The sequence below is a fragment of the Solanum pennellii genome, chromosome 2 (genome assembly GCF_001406875.1).
Source record: "Solanum pennellii chromosome 2, SPENNV200".
Lineage (NCBI taxonomy): Eukaryota > Viridiplantae > Streptophyta > Magnoliopsida > Solanales > Solanaceae > Solanum > Solanum pennellii.
The window spans coordinates 55,820,691-55,842,832 of record NC_028638.1 but is presented as its reverse complement, the minus strand read 5'-3'; the positions used below and the strand labels follow the sequence as shown (position 1 = coordinate 55,842,832).

At 31.6% G+C, this 22,142-nt stretch overlaps 2 protein-coding genes and 1 non-coding gene across 3 annotated transcripts; 2 read left to right on the top strand and 1 right to left on the bottom strand.

Moving 5' to 3' along the window:
* Positions 1–7,165: 7,165 nt before the first annotated feature.
* Positions 7,166–9,445, bottom strand: LOC107011976 (calcium uniporter protein 2, mitochondrial). Its single transcript, XM_015211673.2, has 2 exons — positions 8,783–9,445; positions 7,166–7,970 (listed from the first exon to the last, which is right to left on the bottom strand). Exons 1-2 carry the CDS (start codon positions 9,368–9,370, stop codon positions 7,494–7,496), a joined length of 1,065 nt encoding a protein of 354 aa, XP_015067159.1. The 5' UTR covers positions 9,371–9,445; the 3' UTR covers positions 7,166–7,493.
* A 5,763-nt stretch (positions 9,446–15,208) lies between these two features.
* On the top strand, positions 15,209–15,280 carry TRNAD-GUC. The gene has a single exon. It is a non-coding gene; the product is annotated as a tRNA-Asp (tRNA).
* A 4,420-nt stretch (positions 15,281–19,700) lies between these two features.
* Positions 19,701–20,067, top strand: LOC107010787. Its single transcript, XM_015210064.2, has one exon. It carries the CDS (start codon positions 19,785–19,787, stop codon positions 19,926–19,928), a length of 144 nt encoding a protein of 47 aa, XP_015065550.1. The 5' UTR covers positions 19,701–19,784; the 3' UTR covers positions 19,929–20,067.
* The last annotated feature ends 2,075 nt before the right edge of the window (positions 20,068–22,142 follow it).

Here is a 22,142-nt window from a genome sequence, read left to right as displayed (position 1 = left end):
ATACTAGTAATAATTTTTAGAAGGGGTAACTTACGAGGGTCTTTTTTTATGGTTAAAAATTAAAATGAAGAGGACTTGTATAACTTAGATTCTTAGTTGTGCGCCCATCGAACATGCACACATACTTTGGAGTTTTGATAATAAGGTTATTATTATTAATTAAATTATAAATATATATGTGAGAACTGAGAGTATCTTGAACGTGGCGCTATATAGGAAGCTTGTTAAATTCTCATTCAGGTTTATTAAGATAGATAATACTAATAATTACGTTATATAATTCTGCAAAAAAGAGGAAAGAAGTTAGATGACATATCTACTTTAAGGCCAAGTGGCCCTTATTAATGCAATATACTTTATGAAGATTTAATATTGGAATATAGTATTACGCTTCTGCTGCTAGTGAGCACCAAAGTTTATCCATTTATCCTTGTTATTATCTTCGTTCCATATTATAAGTCTTTTTTTATTTGTATTTATATTTAAAATTAAAATGGTTTTATTTTTATGTTTTTATTTAATTAGTAATAAATTTTTAAAGTTAATTAAAGTAAATATATTTTTAAAATTAATTAATTAATAAGGATTTAATGGATAAAATATAATATTTTATGTATAAATTTTATAAAATGACATATAATTATGATTCATTTATTTTCAAAAAAAGATAACTTATAATATAGAACAAAGGTAGGTAGCAATAAATTATTTGAAAGTTTCAGTGCACTGCATTTCCAATGGTATAACATATTACTCCATCCGTCTTACGGGCTCATTTTTTACTTTGACATTAAATCCTAATAATAAAAATTAATACCATGAATTTATTATTTTTACTCTTATTGATTTATAAATGTTAAAATTAATTATTCATTAAAGAAGTTCTATATTTTTAAAGACATTAATTTTCTAAATAAATTTAAAATATAATAATAGGTAAAAAGTTTATTTCTTGATTTCTAAGAAAATGACAAATAAAAAAGCACAAGTAAAAAGTCAAAATAAAACAAATTAAAAGGGAGAAAAGGAGTATCTCATAATTTCAAATCTTTTTTTTGTTACAATTTTTAAAAGACAAATAGTTATTACTTTAAGTAATTTATAATTACTCTCTTTGTTCACTTTCACTTGTTATAGTTTTATTCATTAAGAAAAAATAATTAATGACATAGATATTTAACAAATTTATCCCCTATTAAAAGATATCTTAAAAAAATAAAAAAAAATATGTATTTAATGCTAAGGATGAAAGATGAATAAAATTATTATTTTTTCTTGACACAACTGATCTTTATCTTTTATTTGAATTTTGTATGTGCTATGTGAAATTCGTATTGACATTGGAGGACCACCAGAGTTTTGATGGGACGTCATGTCAGATTCTTCAATACTTAATTAGAGATTTCAAATTTAAATTCAATCTTAATTAAAAAAAATTCTAATAGAAATCTTTAATAATTCTTACTCCACGCTAAAATCAAATTAGTAGGAGCTTCAAATCATATATGACACGAAAACATCCAATAAGTATTAAGGGGTTACGTTTCTTAATGTCATTATTTGAACAACTCTACTTTGTCCATCTTTGCTATTATTTCCATATACCAATCATTATGTAAAAGTCATTGAATTGGACTCTTATCCCAATCTTATGGGGCAAAGTATGTGTCGACACAACTCTCAATAAGAGTGGATTATTTCTTGTCAGTTCCCTAATGTTCCCAGATGCTGTGCAGTGATCATTTTTTGTGGAGAGTTTTCCAATGAACTTATAATATCAATGGCACTCCAATTAATGTAAGACAAATATTTGTTTACATCAAACTAAGAATATTGTATTATACGCATGCATATGTAAGATAAACATTTATTCGTATAAAGTGTATACACCAAGTTAAGAATATAGTTTTAATGTAATTAAAATTAAAGTAAATATAGATATTAAACTTGTAAATGCTAATAAGTAGAGTGGAAAAAATTCGGTGGAGATTAAAAAGTTTGACATGGCACTGGCAGCATAATTATTGGAGTTGTACTTTAACGTGCTAGCTAGGTGGGGGTAAGTTTTTAGCGTGCTGCCATTAGCTGTTGAAAAAAAAGGGCAGTCAAATCTATAATTATTTGGTTTCTACTTAGTACTTAGCAGGAATATTATGGAGATTTAGATACAATAATATGAGTGATTAAATTGCTCAAAAGTATGGCACATTTTAGGGTAAAGATGCACATGGCTACTTGCAACTTTGGGTAATTATCAGATCGATCTACTAAGATATTTTGGATGTATTCGCAAGAAAATGTTTTTTAAAGAATTTAAATAAATGAGTTTTTACTTTTGTTTCTTTGTGTTCGTGAAGCAAGTTAAATTTATTATGCTAAAAGTAGCTTATATTTAATCTTGATAAATGATACAAGTGAAGAATTCAATATCTATTATATATACATCTAAATTTATTTTAATCATTTATAAATTATATATTTTTCGCCGAAGGGGGTTTGGATGAACCCCTTGTATGAAGGCAGTTTCGCCCCTGGTGCCCGGGTAATCTCTGGAGTGAATATAAGATGTACATCAGAACTGTGGAGAATACAAATCAATATGAAATGTCACTTAAATGATTTGTTTTTCATACTTTAAAAAGTTATTTTTCTTATTTTTAATAAACTTAATTTGCTATAAAAAGTGTTTTCCAAATATGTTGATGGAAATATGTCTAGTCTCTCTCCTCTTTTACATAAGACATTTCTTTCTTTCACTATTCATTCCCCAGTTCTATCCTTTCATTGAAAAGGAAAATATATTTGGAAATGATATATATTTAGGTGTCAAATTTGTTGTTAGATATGGATCAAGAATTTGTCTCACCGAGTCCAGTGGGCTTTGTACTCAAGTTCACAGTTTTCTGTTTGGGCCTCTGCTCTATCTGTTCTTCACATTACTAGTACCATTTCAATCTTAAAAAATTACTTCAATGGCTATATTTTGATAAATAATTATTAACTGTAGCAATATTTTTAATTTATTATCATATATAATAATAATATGATACATCTGTAATATGTATAAAAAGCAAATCATGTATGCAATATATCTGTATTATAATTGTTTTAGAATATATTATGCTTGTTTGGTAAGAAATTGACACATTCTATTACTAGTGTTTTAAATATGTGAAAAATATATTATCAGTCAATAAAACTTGTATTATATGTGTTTTATATATTGTTTTCTGTGATACGTATTAAAATTGTATTAGATATGTATTAAAAGTGATCAAGTGAAAAGAAAATGTTATTAATATAAATGGTAAATATTTTCTTAATATAGTATATTATGTAAGTTTTCGATCTTAAATGAGTCCTAAATCATAATTCTAGAAAAAACTACATAAATGGGCATAAAACTCAAAATAGTTACATGCTCATATCTCAATTCAAAGTAATTCAAGAAAGAATTATTCTCTCTCAAAAAAAAATTACAACCCATAACACCCTCATTTATTAAAGCTGATAATTTTCGCTTAATTGATACTAAATTTGTATCATATATTATATATCATAAGGTTTCTTATTCAGAAATTATTCATTTGGATGGTCATTCGATTCTTTGGTTCGATTTTATCAAACTTTTTATTTCTTCGATTTTCATTTTCAGAAAAGTATACACCATATTTCAAACCAAACTAATTTGGTTCGATTTGATCCAAACTTTTTCTGCACAAATTATAGCTATGGCACGTAATTAAATTAATTTTATAACTATTTAACGGAAATTTCCCAAGAAAGTATTAGATCTTTGCTCACCCTCGGTAAATCAGTAGGAGAATAACCTACTAGAGTCTTCAATTTTAAGTAAATCAACAAAAAGGAAATTAATATTTCATGCATATTGTCTTTTATTGGAATCAATTTTTACCACATACACTACAAAATTGATCGTGAGTCCTTCGTGCAATATTCCTCACTTAAAATTTTCCATTGAGCTTGTTCTAATATTAATTAAGCCTAGAGATTTCATTAATTGAATTGCATAAATAATTTTTTTTAATTAATGTAAGTCATAATCAGGATAGTACTAATGGACAAATATGCTGAGTGACATTTCTTATCATACACATACTAAATGTATGATAATTAGTCGGTGTATTAATAATTAAAATTATTTAGATTCTTCGGAATTCACTGGTCATGTCTCTAATTTCTGTACAATGATAGAAACATGATCAATCTTAATTTGTAAAAAAAAAAAAAAAGAAGAAGAAATTATTTTAATCAAAGTATCTTAGATAATTTCAGACATAATGCTAATATCACATGGCATGCATGATTGACCTGAACCTTTGTAAAGCTATCACACGTATTATGATTTAGGCAGCATATATTTAGGTATTCATTTGAAAAAAATATTATTATTTATATATGGATAAAATTATTTTTTAAATATGTATAATAGATATCAAACCCCCATTCAAGTTGTTCATATATTTATTTCTCATATTTTAAACCCCCTTATTAAAAATCTTGATCAACATGCTATATGAATATAAAGACATTTTATTTTTCATCTTTGTGTTTCGTAAGAGTAATTTCTTCGGTATCACTAATCGTGTATGATGTATGAATGATTTATTTTCGTAGTTTTCGATGATATAAAGATAACACTAGCTTTGGTGGACAATGTTTTATGGTATATGTTGTTGATGGAAGGTAGTTGATATCTTGTGAGATTAATTGAGATAGATAAGGTGATTAAAAAAAAGAAGATAAAATAACACGAAGTTGAATGAAAAAGAAAGCTTTCCTTGTGAGGGGGATCATGCTGGGGCGACAATTGGGTATGTTGGGAAGATCAAAATGGGCCAAGACAATTAACAGGTCAAGACCCAACCGAAATTTGTTTGAGCCAAAATAGGTTGGGTCAAACAGGTTAGTAACGATTATATTCAAGGACAACTTTCACATATAACAAACATAAAATTCATATTTGTATGATATAGCAGAATTTGCATAGTAGCGCTCCATAGCAAACTTATATATATATAATTCGCTGTACATATACAATTGAAGCGAATTGTATAAAACGAATTGCATAAAACGAGAAAGATAGAAATTACATACAATTTTGAATTGTATAAAACGAGAAAACGGGAAAGGCAGAATTGAATTGTATAAAACGAAAAAGAGAGAAATTATATACAATTCGAATTGTATAAAACAAGAAAGCGAGAAAGGCAGAATTGAATTGTATAAAACGTGAAAGCGAGAAAGACAAAATTGAATTGTATAAACGAGAAAGCTAGAAAGGCAGAATTGAATTGTATAAACGAAAAAGCTAGAAAGGCAGAATTGAATTGTATAAAACGTGAAAGCGAGAAAGACATAATTGAATTGTATAAACGAGAAAGCTAGAAAGGCAGAATTGAATTGTATAAAACGAGAAAGAGAGAAAGGCAAAAAGAGACTTGTGCAGGGAATATACATTGAATCGAATTGTATAAAACGAGAAAGAGAGAAATTATACACAATTTGAATTTGTATAAAACGAGAAAGGCAAAAAGAGACATAGGCAAGGAAATATTTGTATTGTATAATTACAAGTGTATAGGACGAAGATATATGTATTTGCATACGTTTATACAATTTTATCTCGCTTTATACAATTAGAAACACAATTTATACAATTTTATTGTATAAAGCGATAGAGGCAAGCGACAGGAATCAGCGAGCGAGAGAGGGAGAGTGGCGAGCGAGAATATGAGGGAGAGAGGGACTGACAAATAGTTTGCTATGGAACCCAAATAAATCAAAGGGAAGCTACTATATTTATTTTATATTATTAGTTTGTCATTCATTACAATTATCCCTATATTCAACCCGCTCAAATTTTACTAAGTTTTAATTATTTTATAAGCTTTCAGTACCCACTAAAATTATTATTTTTCTTTATTATAACTATATATATCACATAAAAACAAAATCAAAATTAAAATATTTTGACAAGATTTTTCAAAAATTAATTTGAGTTACATATCAACCAAATTTTCTATTGGTTGAAATGAACTGAGCTAACAAATAAGCGAATCAATGACCGATCCAAAATTGGATCGGTGGAATTTGATTTTGCCACCCTACATCATGCAGGCACATGAAAAGAAGTATTGTTTGGTCATGCATGTTAATTTGTAATGTCTCTTTCAATAAGTTTGTAAGGCATTAGTCATATTGCATTCGGTAAAAATGAATTGCACCAATCGATATTTTAATGAAGGGATAGGACAAGTAACAAATACTTGTTTAGTTGGACGTTGGTTTTGGCATGGAACTTGCTGTTACTTTTTTGTTTTAATTCTTCTATTACTGCAATATATTTACTCCAACTACCCAAAGTCTCTCTATATATATGTACAGTTTCACTCCGTATTCATGTTTGTGTTGAGATCCTAATTAAATATTTGTATTGAAATCCCGATTAATGCCCCAACCTTTGAGATGGAATTTAACTAGAAGTAAGAGGTCTTCACGGCCTAGTTAAAATCCTGATTTTTGAAACCTTGACAACTTGGAGCGCCTCCATTTGTTTTGAGAGTCAGAAAAGTTGAACATTGTCCTATTTTTCATGTAATGTGAACATGGGACCTTAGACTTAACAACATAATATCTTATGACATTATTATTGATTTGCTGAAACAAGCATAGTCCAAAGCCATTTAATGTGAATCAGCCTGCCTAGAAAACACCCATCCCCTATTCCTCTTCCTTATCAGAATGTAAAAAGCCAACTACAGCTTACTAGGAAGTACAGACAAGTTGCAGTAGCCCAACCACTTGTGTAAATGTAATTCAAACAATATTTGGTGCTCTTTGACTAAGGTGAATTACATTCATTAGTATATTAGGAATCTGAAAATGTGGTACTTATAGTAGTTATGTGGTGCAAATTGATACTTGTCCTATTCTTATATCATCAGATTAGATTCCCCAACAATCCGGGGAGATGAATGGGTAAACAATGACTCTGCTCGTGAGAATAATATTTGTTAATCTTTTCCTTTCCAGATACACAGAACATGAATTTGGTAGACATTAACTCCATCTAATCTAATATTTTAATCAGATTGTTAGTTGAATGCACCATGATTCTTGGGTCCCTAATGCGCAAATCATGTTATGTGAGCAAACCAAGTTTGAAATTTCTATAATTTTTTAGAGCCCTCTTCACTTAAAATACATTAGCCGTGACATAGAAAAACTCAAAGTTAGTCTAGGTCCAAAGTACTAGTAAACAACAACGACGACGCCTCAGTCCCATATCAATTGGGATCAGCTCGAAGTATCCCCTGTATCCATTCGACACTAACTTAAAAGTAAACAAGTAAAAAGAAAGAAAAAAAACGAAGCAAAGTATATCATCTGTCCTTTCCAATTTTAGGTTCCCAGTATTCCTAAACAATATCCATCTTACCCACAACATGTTCCTGTAAAATTGCCACATTCTATGTTGTGGACATCATGGGTGTTGAATGAAGTGTTAAAGTGTTTCCAGTAGGTATGGACGAGTGCGGATCACAAGCTTTGCGGAGTTCATTGTACCTCTGAAGATCAAAATTGTGAAGCTTCATGAGCTTCTTTTGTTTTGCGCTAAAGCGGCTGTGGAAGAATCCTTCATAAGTAGGCTCTTTGGATGTCCTAAGGAAGAAAGCATAACCAGCCATGCAGTAAAAGGATGTAACATAGAAGCAAATTGGCTCCATTACATCCCATGTTAGCTCCCAGAAAGTGAGCCTCATGAAAGCTGCAGTCTGAATCACAAAGAACCCTAGCCCACACCATAACTCCCTTTGCACCATGGATTCTGCCTTTTTGTCAATAGCTGATTTCTTCTCATCCATTTGTTGAAACTCTTTCATCATTTGTGGGTCATTTGGCTGAGCCAAAGGCCTTGGCATTAAGCCTTCCATGGCTTTCACCACCTGTAGCAACAAAACAAGGGACCAAAATGCTTGTGTAAAACAATAGAACTCCACTTCACGCGCCTTATCACATAATGAGATGAGAAACATCTTCTCATTTGCAAGCATTCATCTAAATTGGATTCGCTAATTAATCTATATTATCAGACACAATCACGCACGCACTTAGACACAAACTTAAAATTCTGAATCTGTTTTAGTAAAACAGTATCTATTCCTAGGCAAATTGTCACTTGCGTCAAGTATTAGAAAACACAACTAGAGGAGCTGTAAAGTGGAAAGGGAATAGCTGTATTTCGTTTCCTTCTGGGGTAGGATTTACTAATTTTTGGACTCTATGGAACCTCTTCTCCACCAAACTATTAGCTTAAAAAAGTTTCAGTAAATAAAAATTTCAGTTTTTGCAAAAAACACTTTTTAAGCCAAACATTATTTTCTTCCCAAATGTTTGGAATTAAGAGAAAAGGGTGTTCAATGGTGTAAGTTGGGGTGTTTGGAAATGGTCCAACTGGTGCAGTCCCTTATAAAAGTCACCATCTCGTTTTAGAGATCTGGAATAACTTTGTTGGCTTTCCTGTCGAAAAACATAGAGAATAGATGAAATTCTATCAGTTTTCGGTAGACTTGTAATGCACAAACTAAAAAGAAAAAAAAAGTAATATTTGTTACAACTTATCAATACTTCTCAGCAGTACAATAATGCACATAGACATCTTGTAAAATCTGTATCATGGCAAGTTATGGAAATCCACATTGAAAAATTTATAAGGGGAAAAAGCATGAATCGGAAAAAAAATAAATAGAAAACCAACCTTGTCAGGCTTAAGGAATACGACGTTTCCCAAAACAATTACAATTCCTGATTGATCGAGCATCTTTGCGAATTCTATGGCTTGATCGGAGTTTGAAGAAGCGCCATTGCAGATCTGAAAAAATTCCGGAAACGAAATCCAGTCATTCTCCATCTGCCTCAGCCTCGATTTCACCACCTCCAGTTGTGCCAATCTCATAACCTTCTTTGCATCCGCCACCGTGAATTTCTCCTCCTCGCCTTCTGACTCCATCTCCGGCAACAATTCTTGTGGCGGCGGTGAGATGAGTGCATCCAGTCTTATCCTATCTCTACCAATGTCCATCCCTCTCAATTCCTGACGGAGCTTTTCACCGATGGGAAAAGACCGGAGCTCCGACGAGGTTGCTAATGATTGGAACAAAGAGCTTCGGTGGAGAGATCGACGGAAAAAAGCACCCTCGCCGGGATCTGGGGCTATCCTTTCAGGATTAGGAGAAGCCATCGATTTGGTCATGGATGAGGAACAAATACGGCATGTTGATAGGGAAGGACGACTAATTTTGTATGAATCGAAAAGACGTTGAGCTACAAGTTTTTTGAACGCCATTGATAGACGAAGAAACTAACTCTAAAGCTTTCTGAGATAAAGAGAATTGATAAAAGTTGCAGATTATCGCATTGTAATTGGCTCCAATTTATAGGTCCTTCTGCCGTTGAAGAAACGCTAGTATTTTTTTTTGTTTATTTGGGGTTAACAAACGGCGTTAGGATTATTTTATCCTTTCCTTTAATTACTCGCTGCTATATATCGCGAGAAAGGATAACACAAAGGCGAGAAAATGAATATTTCCCAAAATATTAGCCACGTAAAGTAGCGATAAAAGTATCATATCGTGTGCGGTTTAACTTTGATTACCATAAATAGGTCAAATAGAGTTTAAAGGAAAAATCAAATTTGAAAAAAAGAATTTTGGATAAAAAACAAGGTATGACGTAACAACTGTGTCGTTTAGTTTTATCGTTTAACACAAATTTTATTATCATCAAAATTTTACTAAATTAATACTTGATTAATTAATAATTTTCTTGAATCTCTGTTTGGATAAATAGAAAAAATCACTCATTTAGAGAAGAAAACTTATTTTCAGAAGGCATCTGTATAAATATATGATTGCATTAATATTATATATTAATAATTTTTTCAAAGTATAAAAATGTATCTAAGACAATTTAGTTAAATGTAATTCTATTATGTTCGATTTTTTCTTATAATTAAAATTTAGTTGAAAGTCATCTCTAATTTTACTTATTACATTCAAATGTTTTGGTGGTCTTTTTGGCTATATTAAAATTGTAAAGAATTTAGATGCGATTGGTTTTTTCTTACGTCTAATTGCTTCTAAAAATATTGTATAATTTCAAATTTATCAGCGACATTATTTTTTTTTCCAATTATATCCACAATTTGTTCTTACTCTAGACATATGAACATATATCATTTTCACCTATTCAAAAGGTTATTACCATCAATTTTATTGCAGTAATCAAGATCATTAATCATAACCTCAAGTTCATGGCAAATGATATTTTCATAAGTGGATTCATGCAAATTCGTCGAGATTTCATTTTGAACAAATTTTATGTCATAGAAACACTCTTTCAATTTAATAGTACATCTACAAAATAATAATAGTACTTCTTGATCTAACCCACATCAATTTAATTCATTCTATTCATTTTTACTTGTCATTGTTTCACTTGGCATATCTATTAAAAAATAATTATATATATATATTATACTATCCATATTAAATGATTAATTAATATTCTATTAAGTAAAAAAAATTTATACTATAAAAGATTATAATCACTAATTTCTTTGACAATATTTTCTTCATAGGTAAAGTTTTGTTGTTCGAGTTGGATCAAATATTTATTCTTATTATTTTTATCTATATTTTTCGACTAACGAGTTGATTATACACAATTCAATTATTCAATTCAAACATATTTACAAATAGTTTTTATATAGAGAGTTTTAGAAGACTAAGATATATACATTAATTAAAAAAAAGTCATTTTCTATAAAACTTCTGTTCACACTTAAAATTGAAACTACCCCAAATTAATTAGTACAATCAAAGAAGAAGTTCACGAGGGCAAATATCAAAAATGGTAATCTTTTTACCACACATGTGGCTGGCTAGAGTAATGAGTACTGCTAATTGCTAAGGAAATGACGATTTTAGGAGAAGATAGTTCGTCGTTAACACGTATTATTGGTTTTGGCAAAATTGCAAAACAGTCCATCTAAAGTCTAAACATCCACTTAATATTTCACCAATGATGTGTCACAAAATAGTATACAAATAAATTACTTTAAATAATTATTCATTATTTATTTAGTTTATAAAATTTAATTTTCTTTTATCAATTATCACATAAATTAAGGCGAAGAAAATAATATGTTGAGGTCCGGGTAAACGCATCAACGTATTGCCGCATATATTCCGAGGTGGCAGGTCGCATGGAATCGATTAAATGTTTTCGAAAAATGGGGAAGGATAGGATAAAAATAAAAAGTTACCACGTAAGTTATTGTAAAATGAAAAAACAAAATGTAACCTCCACCAACTACAGCCTATTCATAAGGTAAGTCAGTGTTCTTTAAATTCTTAACGATCCACAAATGACGATACAACCTAGCCTTGTTTTTCTCTTTTAGCTTTTTCATTTTTAGACTTTAGACTTTAATTAAGAAATTTATTCACTTTTAAAATTTTAAAATATTTTTATTTAAATACTAGTATTAGTTATCACTTTCTTTTATTTTTGGGTTGATGTACTTATCATTGTAATATGATGATGTGTCGAGGGCGAATATGACACAAATAATTAAATTCTTTTTTAATTTTTTCATGTATAAATTATTTTACCTATTTTTAGAAATCCAAAGGTCAATATTTTAGACAGAAAAAAAATAATAGTTTACTATAATCCATTTTCAATTATTAATCTCAATGTTTTTACACACATTTTTTTATTTTGATTTGAAATTGTAAAAGATGGAGTGATGGAATATATTCATTGCGGAATTTTAAATATATAAATGTACATTAGCATTTTTTTTTTGACTAATTTCCTATCGATCATCACGTTTTTATAAGTTTCCTTAGTTATCGTACATGAATCAAGATACACGTGTGGAGACTATATATAAATAGATTAAAACATCTCCATATATCAAATGAAAAATCATACTTTTACCCAGGTTTACTAAAATTAAATACTAATCTATTTTTACTTGATTGGTTTAGAAATTCAATAGACAAATTGTCCTTGTTATTAACTCTAATTCTTTTATAAATATCTTTCAAAGCTTTGAATAAATTATACTCAACCGGTGCATATTAACATTATGAGGTCGATTGTCAACTTATTATACATTTATTAATGTACAATGCACAAAGCTATATTTGAATAATAGGCTCATTGCTTTGAAAAACATTCTAAAAAGAAGTGAATAATTGATATGCATCATCAACCATTGGAAGACACATCCTCAATATATATAAAGGAAAAAGCATACTATATAACTAGGCAGCTATTTAGAGATAATGCATAGTTAAGTAATTAAAGATGGGGAGATTAACAGCCGTTGGAAATAATTAAAGGATGAGATGGACACACCATTTCTTGCAAAGAGAAAATTCATAGTGAAAATATATTTTAAATGATGGTGGGAGAGGAATGACGCAGAACTTGTTCCACATATAGATTAGATTGATATGGAATAATCTTTTTAATTGATCACTCCTCCATTTTCTCCAAAAAAACAAAAAATGAAACTAAAACAAAGTTGAAAATTTACCTAACACGTAGTTATACCCCATCTAAGTAATCTTTCAATCAGTATCACATTTGATTGGAGTAATGCGCACTAGTTATTTGAATTTATAAGGCAAGGCCTCACTATATATTTATAAGAACTTTATTTTAATAAAAGATCGCTAAATATTCTGTCTAGCGATATAAAACTATATAAATTGAAGAAAATAGGGTAATGTTCACCATTGAAATCAGGAGATTGCATGTATTAAGAGGACCAAACTAATATGAGGGGTCAATGCTAAGATTAATTATGATAAATTTAGTTGTGATATTGTGAGTAGTGAAATTAGTTATATTGGAATGGATTACATAAATTAGTTATATTGGAATGCATTCCATAATTTTTTTAAGTTGCTTGTTTATAAAAAGACATAATCCATAAATATAATCCTTAACTTGGCTTCAGCGAATAATGTCCTCCAATTTTGATTATGTATAACTAGACACTTAAACTTGTATAAAATCAAATAATTAGACACACATGTCCTACATGGCATAATACATATAGGACGCCACACAGGACACAAAAATGTCATGTATGACGAATGTTTCTATTTATTCAATTTTATGCAAATTTAAGTGTTTATTTGTGCAATCCCAAGTTAAAGGTTATGTTTATATATTATGCCTTATAAAAATATCTTCCAACTAGTCTTAGTGTGTAAGTTATACTAAATTTAGTAATTAAATAACAGATAAAACAGTACTAATTCCTTTTTTTTTTTGGTTTGTATCACTGTATTTGAGATATGGACAATCTCTTCTAATAACTTGTCTCAAACTAATTAGGATTGAAAATCGAAACTAACCTAAACTTAACGAATATTAATTATTCCCCACGTGACTTATTTTATTTCAAAATATAAATTGTACCTCTGTTGAAGTTTTAATCTATTTATATTACTCGCTAATAAATTATTTTCCCAAATACTCCCCTTTTATATATATATATATATATATATTTGTATCATCGTATTTGAGATATACATGATCTCTTTTATCAACTTAGTAAATGAAAGTTATCACTTTCTCTATTTAGCTATTATTAATATTGATTATAAGAAAATGTAATTATTTAGGAATTTTTTATCCATGAATTAGCTGAAAATTATCGATAAATTTTACAACTATCCTTTTTCTTTTTTTTTTTAGTGAGAGTTGGGTGAAGAGATATCACTATTACACAAAGTAAAAGAGAAGAATAGTGGTGGTGATTTTGACTAGATGGGCCGAGGTGGGGAGTTAGTTAGCCCATTAAAATAGAATAGAAAGATGGGATGATTGATGATTGATTGTATTTGAATAAAGTCTCCAAATATGATGAGTTTATCTAAAAAGATCAAAATTCTCAAAGGGAGAATACAAATATACGTTTTGTTTGAAATTGTTCATTCTATATTAGTGTTAGAGGGCTATGATTGAGACAGTTAATTAATACGTACCATAAAAACAAAGATTACTTAACTGGTCTCAGATTTTGCTGAGTATATATAGAACCTTAGCCTATTTTACGTGCTTAGTTTCTACAATGGCATATATTCCCATCAATACCTTAGTCCCATGGACAAACATTATTCGTACTGATTTGATTGTAACACAAGTAATATTTTTATCTTCCATTTTCTTTATGCCTTTGACAATGTAACGCTCTGGTCCAAGACTTTCTTGAATCCTGTGTATATAGTGGTAGTTAAGTTGTGTTTTTACTATTGTTAGCGTGAATTATGCAAATTTGACAATTTTCTTAATCATTTTCGCTTGAAGAATAACCAATATAATATCGAGTGTTACGTTACTCAAAATCAATAGAACTCATCTTGGTAAAGTGATTTAATAAAAATAATAATATACATTGATTGATTAAGCAACATTCACTGAAATATTTTCTCTTGTATTCTTTATCATAGGTGACTCATCCCTGATTTTATGTATAAAAATAATACTAATTATATACATTATTTTTAGATTTTCTGTTAGGTTTTAGTGTAGTGGAGGATAATGGAAGAATAGCCTTCAATTATTCCAGACATGCAAGTACAATGGATGGACTATAAAATATGAACAATCAAGATGTAAATGATTAAATTGTAAATTAAAAGTCTAGTTTTGCTGTCAACCGTGAATTCTTAAAGTTGAAATATAACAGGACTACTTCAGCTAAAAGATTTAATATTAATACATTAACGATTTACTAAATAAATTAATTAAAGGACTAGGAAAAAGAAAACAAGCTTGCCGCCAGCCCACTACTATTAAGTTTTATCATTATCAATGATTGCGTAGCTCTATATATTATTATTGTAAAACTGGAGATTTTCTCTAATGAGTATGAAGATATATCATGACCACATCAACTTTCAAGATATTCAGCTATATGATTCTGAATCCACAAAAATTAAGGGTTCCAACTCCAGTTAAATGAAGTTTAACATTGAACTTTACTATTTAAAAAAACATGACCAAGTAGTAACGAATATTATCGAAGCAATATTGTAGTAGATGTCAAGAAATTACAGATAAATATAGTTAATTGTAGACTAATGCCAACAACAAAGTCGTTGTAGTATAGTGGTAAGTATTCCCGCCTGTCACGCGGGTGACCCGGGTTCGATCCCCGGCAACGGCGTTTTCTTTCCTTTTTGATAACGGGCCGAAAGAAGTTTGACCCAATTATGAATGTGGCCCAAACGCGAGTCCAATCAACTTTTTCTGTTCTTTACTTTTCACAACGGGCCGAACGAAAAGTTTGACCCAATTATGAACGTGGCCCAAAATCGAGTCCAATCCACTTAACCATCTCCGTTGATGAAGACTTGTCCACTTGATAAGCTTTCTGGACCAATAACCGAAGTCATAAGAAAGAGGGCCTTTGTTACCATTCAAAACATACACCATGAACTAATATGGGGAGATTACGCAGAGTCACAAATATTTAGCCACAATTTAAGAAAATAATTATTATTATATTTGCATGTATTGACAAGCGAAATTATACACATAGAGTTTTAAAAATGTTTAAATATAAAATTCATATATACTTTTATTTACTAGAGAAATATATAAACTAATGAAAATATACAAACCACTGTTCTTATTGTGTCCATCTATTTGTGGAATTTTTTCAAAAAAATCATCCACAAAAGTTAGATTGCTCAAAATCAAATAATATCTCGGCAAGGTCACTACTCACGTGCAAACATGTCCTCCTTTCTACTGTACATAACAAAACGAGATTGGACCAAAACTTAACCCACATTTTCATACCCCACTTGAAACTTGTGTGGACTACACAATCTAATTTTATCTCCATTGTCTCCTCATCTACCATCTTTCCTTTTCTATGCCTTCTTTTTCTCTACCTTATTTTTAATATTAGCCACAAAAACGTTATTTACTACTCCATTTCTTAATTAAAATGGTACTCACTTGTCTTAGATTATATCTACGGTATGACTTCGTCCATCAACTAGCATTATTTTTTCTCTCTTGAGTATTTATCACATCCTTTATAAAAATAATAATAAAAAACTTCTGGTTAGTATTTGACGAGTAAGCGATCTGATCTGTTCTCTCAACCTAGTATTAAGAACACTTTCAAATTTGGAAATTAGAAAGACACAGAGACAATGACAAAGCAGTCATTATTCTTCATAAGAAGTATAGAACAATAAGAAAAAGACTTGTATTTGACTTGCTAATCAACTGATGTTACGTCTACAATACTCACTTAGATATTTCAACTCTATTTTGCCTTTAAAAAATAAAAAAAAATACTGTGGTTGATTTTTATTTTCATTTTTCGGTTAGGGAATAAAGACAATGAAAAAGACCCTACGATTATAACAAAATTAATGGTGGTTTGGTTACATAAGTAAATTTACCTTTTGGAGACAAACTAAATCCCTATGGTGAAGGACAAAATTTATTCGAAAATAATGCTTCCAACTAGAACTCGAATACGAGATCTGAAAATGTTCCGCCGCTTGCGATTGTTATCAAAACACAAAAATGATGGGTAACAAATGTTGGGAATTAAACACACAACACACACAAATAATCTAGAGAAAAGAGAAACGGAACACAAACGGGACACACAAGAATTTAACGTGGTTCGGTTTCCCTACTCCACGACTGTAACAGGAGGATTTTTATTTCACTTGTGCTACTATTTTGAATTACAAATACAAGGATCATATTTATAGGAAAACCAAATAGTTAACCTAGGGTTTCAGTAATGGGTCGGGCCGGCTCACAAGCCTCCACAAAGCCCAACAATCTCCCACTTGGAGGCTTGAAGAATTTCAACTGCCATCCACTTAGAACACTTGTATCTCTAGTAATCTTTTTCAACTCTCTCCTGCTACAGCGGCCTTCTCATCAGTCAACTGAAAGGCCCGTTGAAGCTCCCCGAAGCTTCAACACATCAGTCACGGCTGAAACTGCCCTTGACTCGTCCTCGGTCCCTACCGGCTCCCACTTGAGACACGAACTGCCGGATCCTAGAACTCCCTGAGAACAAACACTCTCCATACTCAGCAAGAAATTTTCTGGAGACGTATCAACAGCTGGAATACTGGTTCTCTTGACCCACTGTCTTCTAGGAGCCTTGGCTGAAGCACGGCCGGTGCTCCCACTGCCACGAACGCCTCTGACTGGTCTTCCTGAACCTTTCCTTGCTCGTTCATCCTGAATCTGACCTGTGGCTCTGGGTTTCTTTCTTGCAAAGACAACCTTCTTCTGCCCACGAGATTCTGTGAACCGGACTTTGTTTTTCTTCTGAACTGGGACGGTCACTCCCTCAGACGGTAATCCGACAATATACAACGATCCTCTTTTTGTTCCACGAGCCATGACAAGATTGCCCCTCACGACCTTCCACTGCCCATTTCCGAACTTCACATGATGTCCCTGTTCATCCAACTGCCTAACAGAAATCAAACTTTTCGTCAAGCTTGGAACAACTCTGACATCCTTCAAGGTCCAGAAACCGACTGGCGTCTTCAGCACCATGTCACCCATGCCCGTAACATCAAGAGCTCTATCGTCTGCAAGCCTTACCTTTCCAAAGTCTCCAATAACCAGATTCTGCAATGCTTCACTGCTGTGGGTAGCGTGAAAAGAAGCACCAGAATCCATGACCCAGGAATCCACATTGCTCTCCGCGCAACAGATAAACAAATCCTCGTTGACGCTGTCTTCTGCAATGTTGACTTGTTTGTCTTTCTGGCATTGATTCCTGAAATGCCCCACCTCCTTGCAGTTCCAACATGTTACACCTGAGCCATCCCGAGCCTTTGACTGACTCCTTCTTCGGTTCCTGCTCCCACTACCTCTGTTATTTCCTCTGCCTCTGACGACGTTTAGCATATCACCTGATGATTCTCCAGAACTCCTTCTTCTGACATCCTCGCCAAGAACGAGATCACGAATCTTCTCAAAGGTGAATCCATTAGGTCCCACTGAACTGGCAACTGCTGTAACCGTTCCGGACCAACTGTCAGGCAATGATGATAACAGTAGTAAAGCTTGAACTTCATCATCGAACTTAATGCCAACTGACAAAAGTCTGGCTAAGATCGAATTCAATGAGTTGATGTGCTCGGTAACTGAACTGCCTTCCTTCATCTTTGTGTTCACCAACTCTCTAATCAGAAAAATTTTGTTTGCTGCAGATGGCTTCTCGTACATGTTAGACAAGGCTTCCAAGATGCCTTTCGCTGTCTTCTCCTTAAGAATGTTGAACGCAACATTCTTGGTCAACGAGAGTCGGATAACTGACATAGCTTTCCGATCCAAAACTGCCCACTCTGCATCAGACAATTTTCCTTGCTTGTCACCCAACACTACGTCCAAATCTTTCTGAACCAGCAAATCTTCAATCTGCATCTTCCACCAACTGAAATCTGTACCATCGAACTTCTCAATTCGGAACTTCCCATCTTCTGCCATCTCAAAGGACTTCGGCAATTCCCTTAACGGCGTCTACAGACAGCGGGCGGCGATTTGGACGATGCTCACGATCTGGACGCTCGCGGCTGGATCTGAGGCTCCTCGACGCGGCGGCCACTGGAACGGCGCGACGGACAGCACACGGACGACGGCTGTTCGCACCCTGCGCGGTTCTCCTAGCCGGCTGCTGCTTGAGGTTACCCACACGGTAACGGCGGCTACTCCTCCCTGCACACAGTTCTTCACACAAGAACCCTAGGTGACAATTTCTCACAGTTTGTGTTACAATGTTGTTGAAACCTCGCTCTGATACCAATTGTTGGGAATTAAACACACAACACACACAAATAATCTAGAGAAAAGAGAAACGGAACACAAACGGGACACACAAGAATTTAACGTGGTTCGGTTTCCCTACTCCACGACTGTAACAGGAGGATTTTATTTCACTTGTGCTACTCTGGAATTACAAATACAAGGATCATATTTATAGGAAAGCCAAATGGTTAACCTAGGGTTTCAGTAATGGGTCGGGCCGGCTCACAAGCCTCCACAAAGCCCAACAACAAACAGTAGGCCAGTCATTGGAAGTGGAAGCTGCGCTTAGTGAAAGTTATCAAAAGTAGCAAAAAACTAGGAACGTGTTTTAATAATTTCCCTGTTAGCGGTGACATGTTCCTAAATTAAGCTGATATTGGTTGGAATGAAAGTTATCATCTAATTTAATATAAATTTGTATATTTTTGTGTCTCCTCCCTGTCTGAAATATTATTTTTTTTAATAGTAGAATATATTGTTGATCGTGTTGGTTGTTGACCATAGTGTACTCAGTTTAACCTGTGACTCTTTGACTATTGTTATTCCAGTTTCCAATAATTGAAGGGCTAGAAAAAGGAGAACACAATGATAAAAGAATTGATAATAAGAAAAAAAAAATTTTACGATATGATTAAATGGAAAAATGAGGGTCCCAGTTTAAAGGTAATGTGTGGCTTGTTTTAGGTGAATATTGCATGTGTTGGACCACATGTACACTTAATTATAGTAGTAGAGTACTCCTTCACTATAAGAAGACCTTTAATTTTCTTCTTCCACTTGATTAAATATAAGATTCTTCCAATTTTTATATCTAGCTAGAATTTGCTTCTCATTGTTGATCATATTTTGTGTACAAAATAGAGATGATGAAGGGCAAAAATGAAGCTAACTTAAAGTCAAAGAAGAGAATATGCAGTGGAAAACTTGGGAGATTTCTCAAGGAGCAGAGAGGAAGGCTATACATTGTGAGAAGATGTGTAGTTATGCTACTTTGTTGGCATGATTAATTGTACACCTATAATTGTAAATAGCCAAGAGAAAAATAATAGTAAGCTCATTAGAGCAAATATATATAATAGCGATATAATTATAGTTGGTGAATTAATGTAGTATTTGAGTTTCAAATATGAATTTGATTATTGTGTACCGATGCTTTCTTCTTACCTCAATTTGCTATGCATGTTAGCTTTATCATCTACTTAATTTATTTTCCTCTTTTCTCTTTTTCCCTTTAATTTCTACTTTGCATTTATAGATAATAACATAATATTATCTATAAATTAAATAAAGCATGCATGAATCTTGTATTGCTCAACTAATTCTATGACAATATATAGGATAAACAAGTTCAAGCTCAAGAGAGATTTGTATGTAACCCAATAGCACTACTCCCATACATATTTATGATTCATGGTATATTATTAAATTTAAGAATCAATATATTTAAGGATCAACCATATAATGTTTGTGCCATTATTTGGATCAATAAATAATACTATGTAGAGTATATTATTCTATTTTAATGCAAACGTACATCAGTTTTATGATATAACATTTGTTAATTCATATGAGGAATGAATTAAAACGATCTAGCATTGTATTTTCCTGTAATACTCCTAATCCATACTCTATGATATCGTTCTCCTCAAAATTCCATCATATATGAGTGAGATGACACATAAATAATTACTGGATTGCCTCAAAAAAAAAAAAAGATGGATGGATGTAGTGTAGTTATCATTCTTATTTACCAATTAAGAATGTATTTGGATTAATGGGTTGCTAAACCCCACGGCCGTACGTTCTTTTGAAAAAATTGTTAGGAAAATGCATGTGGACACTTGTCTACATAGTTACGTTGGAAAAATCACGATAAATGTTATCGCTAATAATATGTCATTTCCATTTGGACTCATTATTTCATGTCACAATCTTCTACATGATTGATCCCTTTACTATTAGAAATAATACAGCTTTAAAAAAAAAAAAACTGAATAGTACGTACGCGTAGAGTTTTGTGTGTGTTTGGTAATGAGAATTTTTTTTCTTCTAATTTTAGTCAATTATCGAAAAATATTTTTTCACTTTTTTAAAAGAAAAATAATTTTTCAAGTAGAAATAGATAACAAGTCTTAAGTATATATCGTTCCACCCAGATTTTGTCTTTCCCACGCTCCAAATGGACTCGTTGGCATCTTCTTTGACACGATATAAAGGTATCAAGTGGTATTAAGTATATTACTATGAGAACCAAAAAGGATATTGAAGTCTGCCAAGTTTGATTCAAATTTTGGCATTGTTTAGGCAACACAAGTGACAAATATCTTGCAAAAGTGGATCATATGGAATCTAGCTTAGTTTTAATTTACACGTACGTGTGTGGTGACTTGTTTAATTTTTCTAGAGATAAGTCAAGATCAAACAGTAATACTACTGTTTCTTTTGGTCCAGAAACTCTCCAAATTCCAATTCCCTGCTGGTAAAACTGAAAAGGATCTACAGTTCAAAAATAAAAAGAAGAAAACGTACTATCTGCTACTGTAACCAAAAACAGTACAAATCGTTCTAAATTTGTCAGCATGCTCTGTCTCTTTTGTTTCTCATCATTGTGAAATTCAATTAAATCGAATTTATTAATAAAGTAATTTTTATTATAAAATCAAGCTCATAAGAATATAATCATAAAGAGAAGAAGACAAGAGAAGTATATAGAAGAAGAGGAATTTTCTTCTTATTCAAGTGTATGTAAGTCTCATCTGTATGTCATACAATAGTGAATGAACAATCATATTTATAGAGTGAGAAATCACTCCAAAAGTCACCATATTAAGCATCATAATAAATAGATATATTTTTATCCAAAACGGTTCATTAATCTAGTGAATATGGATGGTTGTTCATATACCAACCTTATGGACTATCCACTCATTCAATGAATTTATAACAATTCTTACCTATTTTAATGATTTATCCATGAATTTTCTCCAACAAAATCAAACAAGATTAATAAATAAGCCAAACGACTATTTATTTCTTTTTTAATTTTAAAATTTTCAGTTTCAAATCTAGGTGCATGAATCAATTTATTACTTACAATCTTCTTTTTTACGAATACAGATTATTAATTATAATATCGAGGATAATTACTGTCTAATGACTAGTTTATAAAATAGCCATTAGCCAGCCATGTATCTTTATATATTTCGATCATATAAATAAAT

Excerpts from the sequence above, each read along its gene's own strand:
- LOC107010787 (XM_015210064.2), top strand. The coding sequence starts at position 19,785 with ATGATGAAGGGCAAAAATGAAGCTAACTTAAAGTCAAAGAAGAGAATA.
- LOC107011976 (XM_015211673.2), bottom strand. The coding sequence starts at position 9,370 with ATGGCGTTCAAAAAACTTGTAGCTCAACGTCTTTTCGATTCATACAAA. Across the intron at positions 7,971-8,782 it reads TATTCCTTAAGCCTGACAAG|GTGGTGAAAGCCATGGAAGG; the intron begins GTTGGTTTTCTA and ends TTGTTGCTACAG.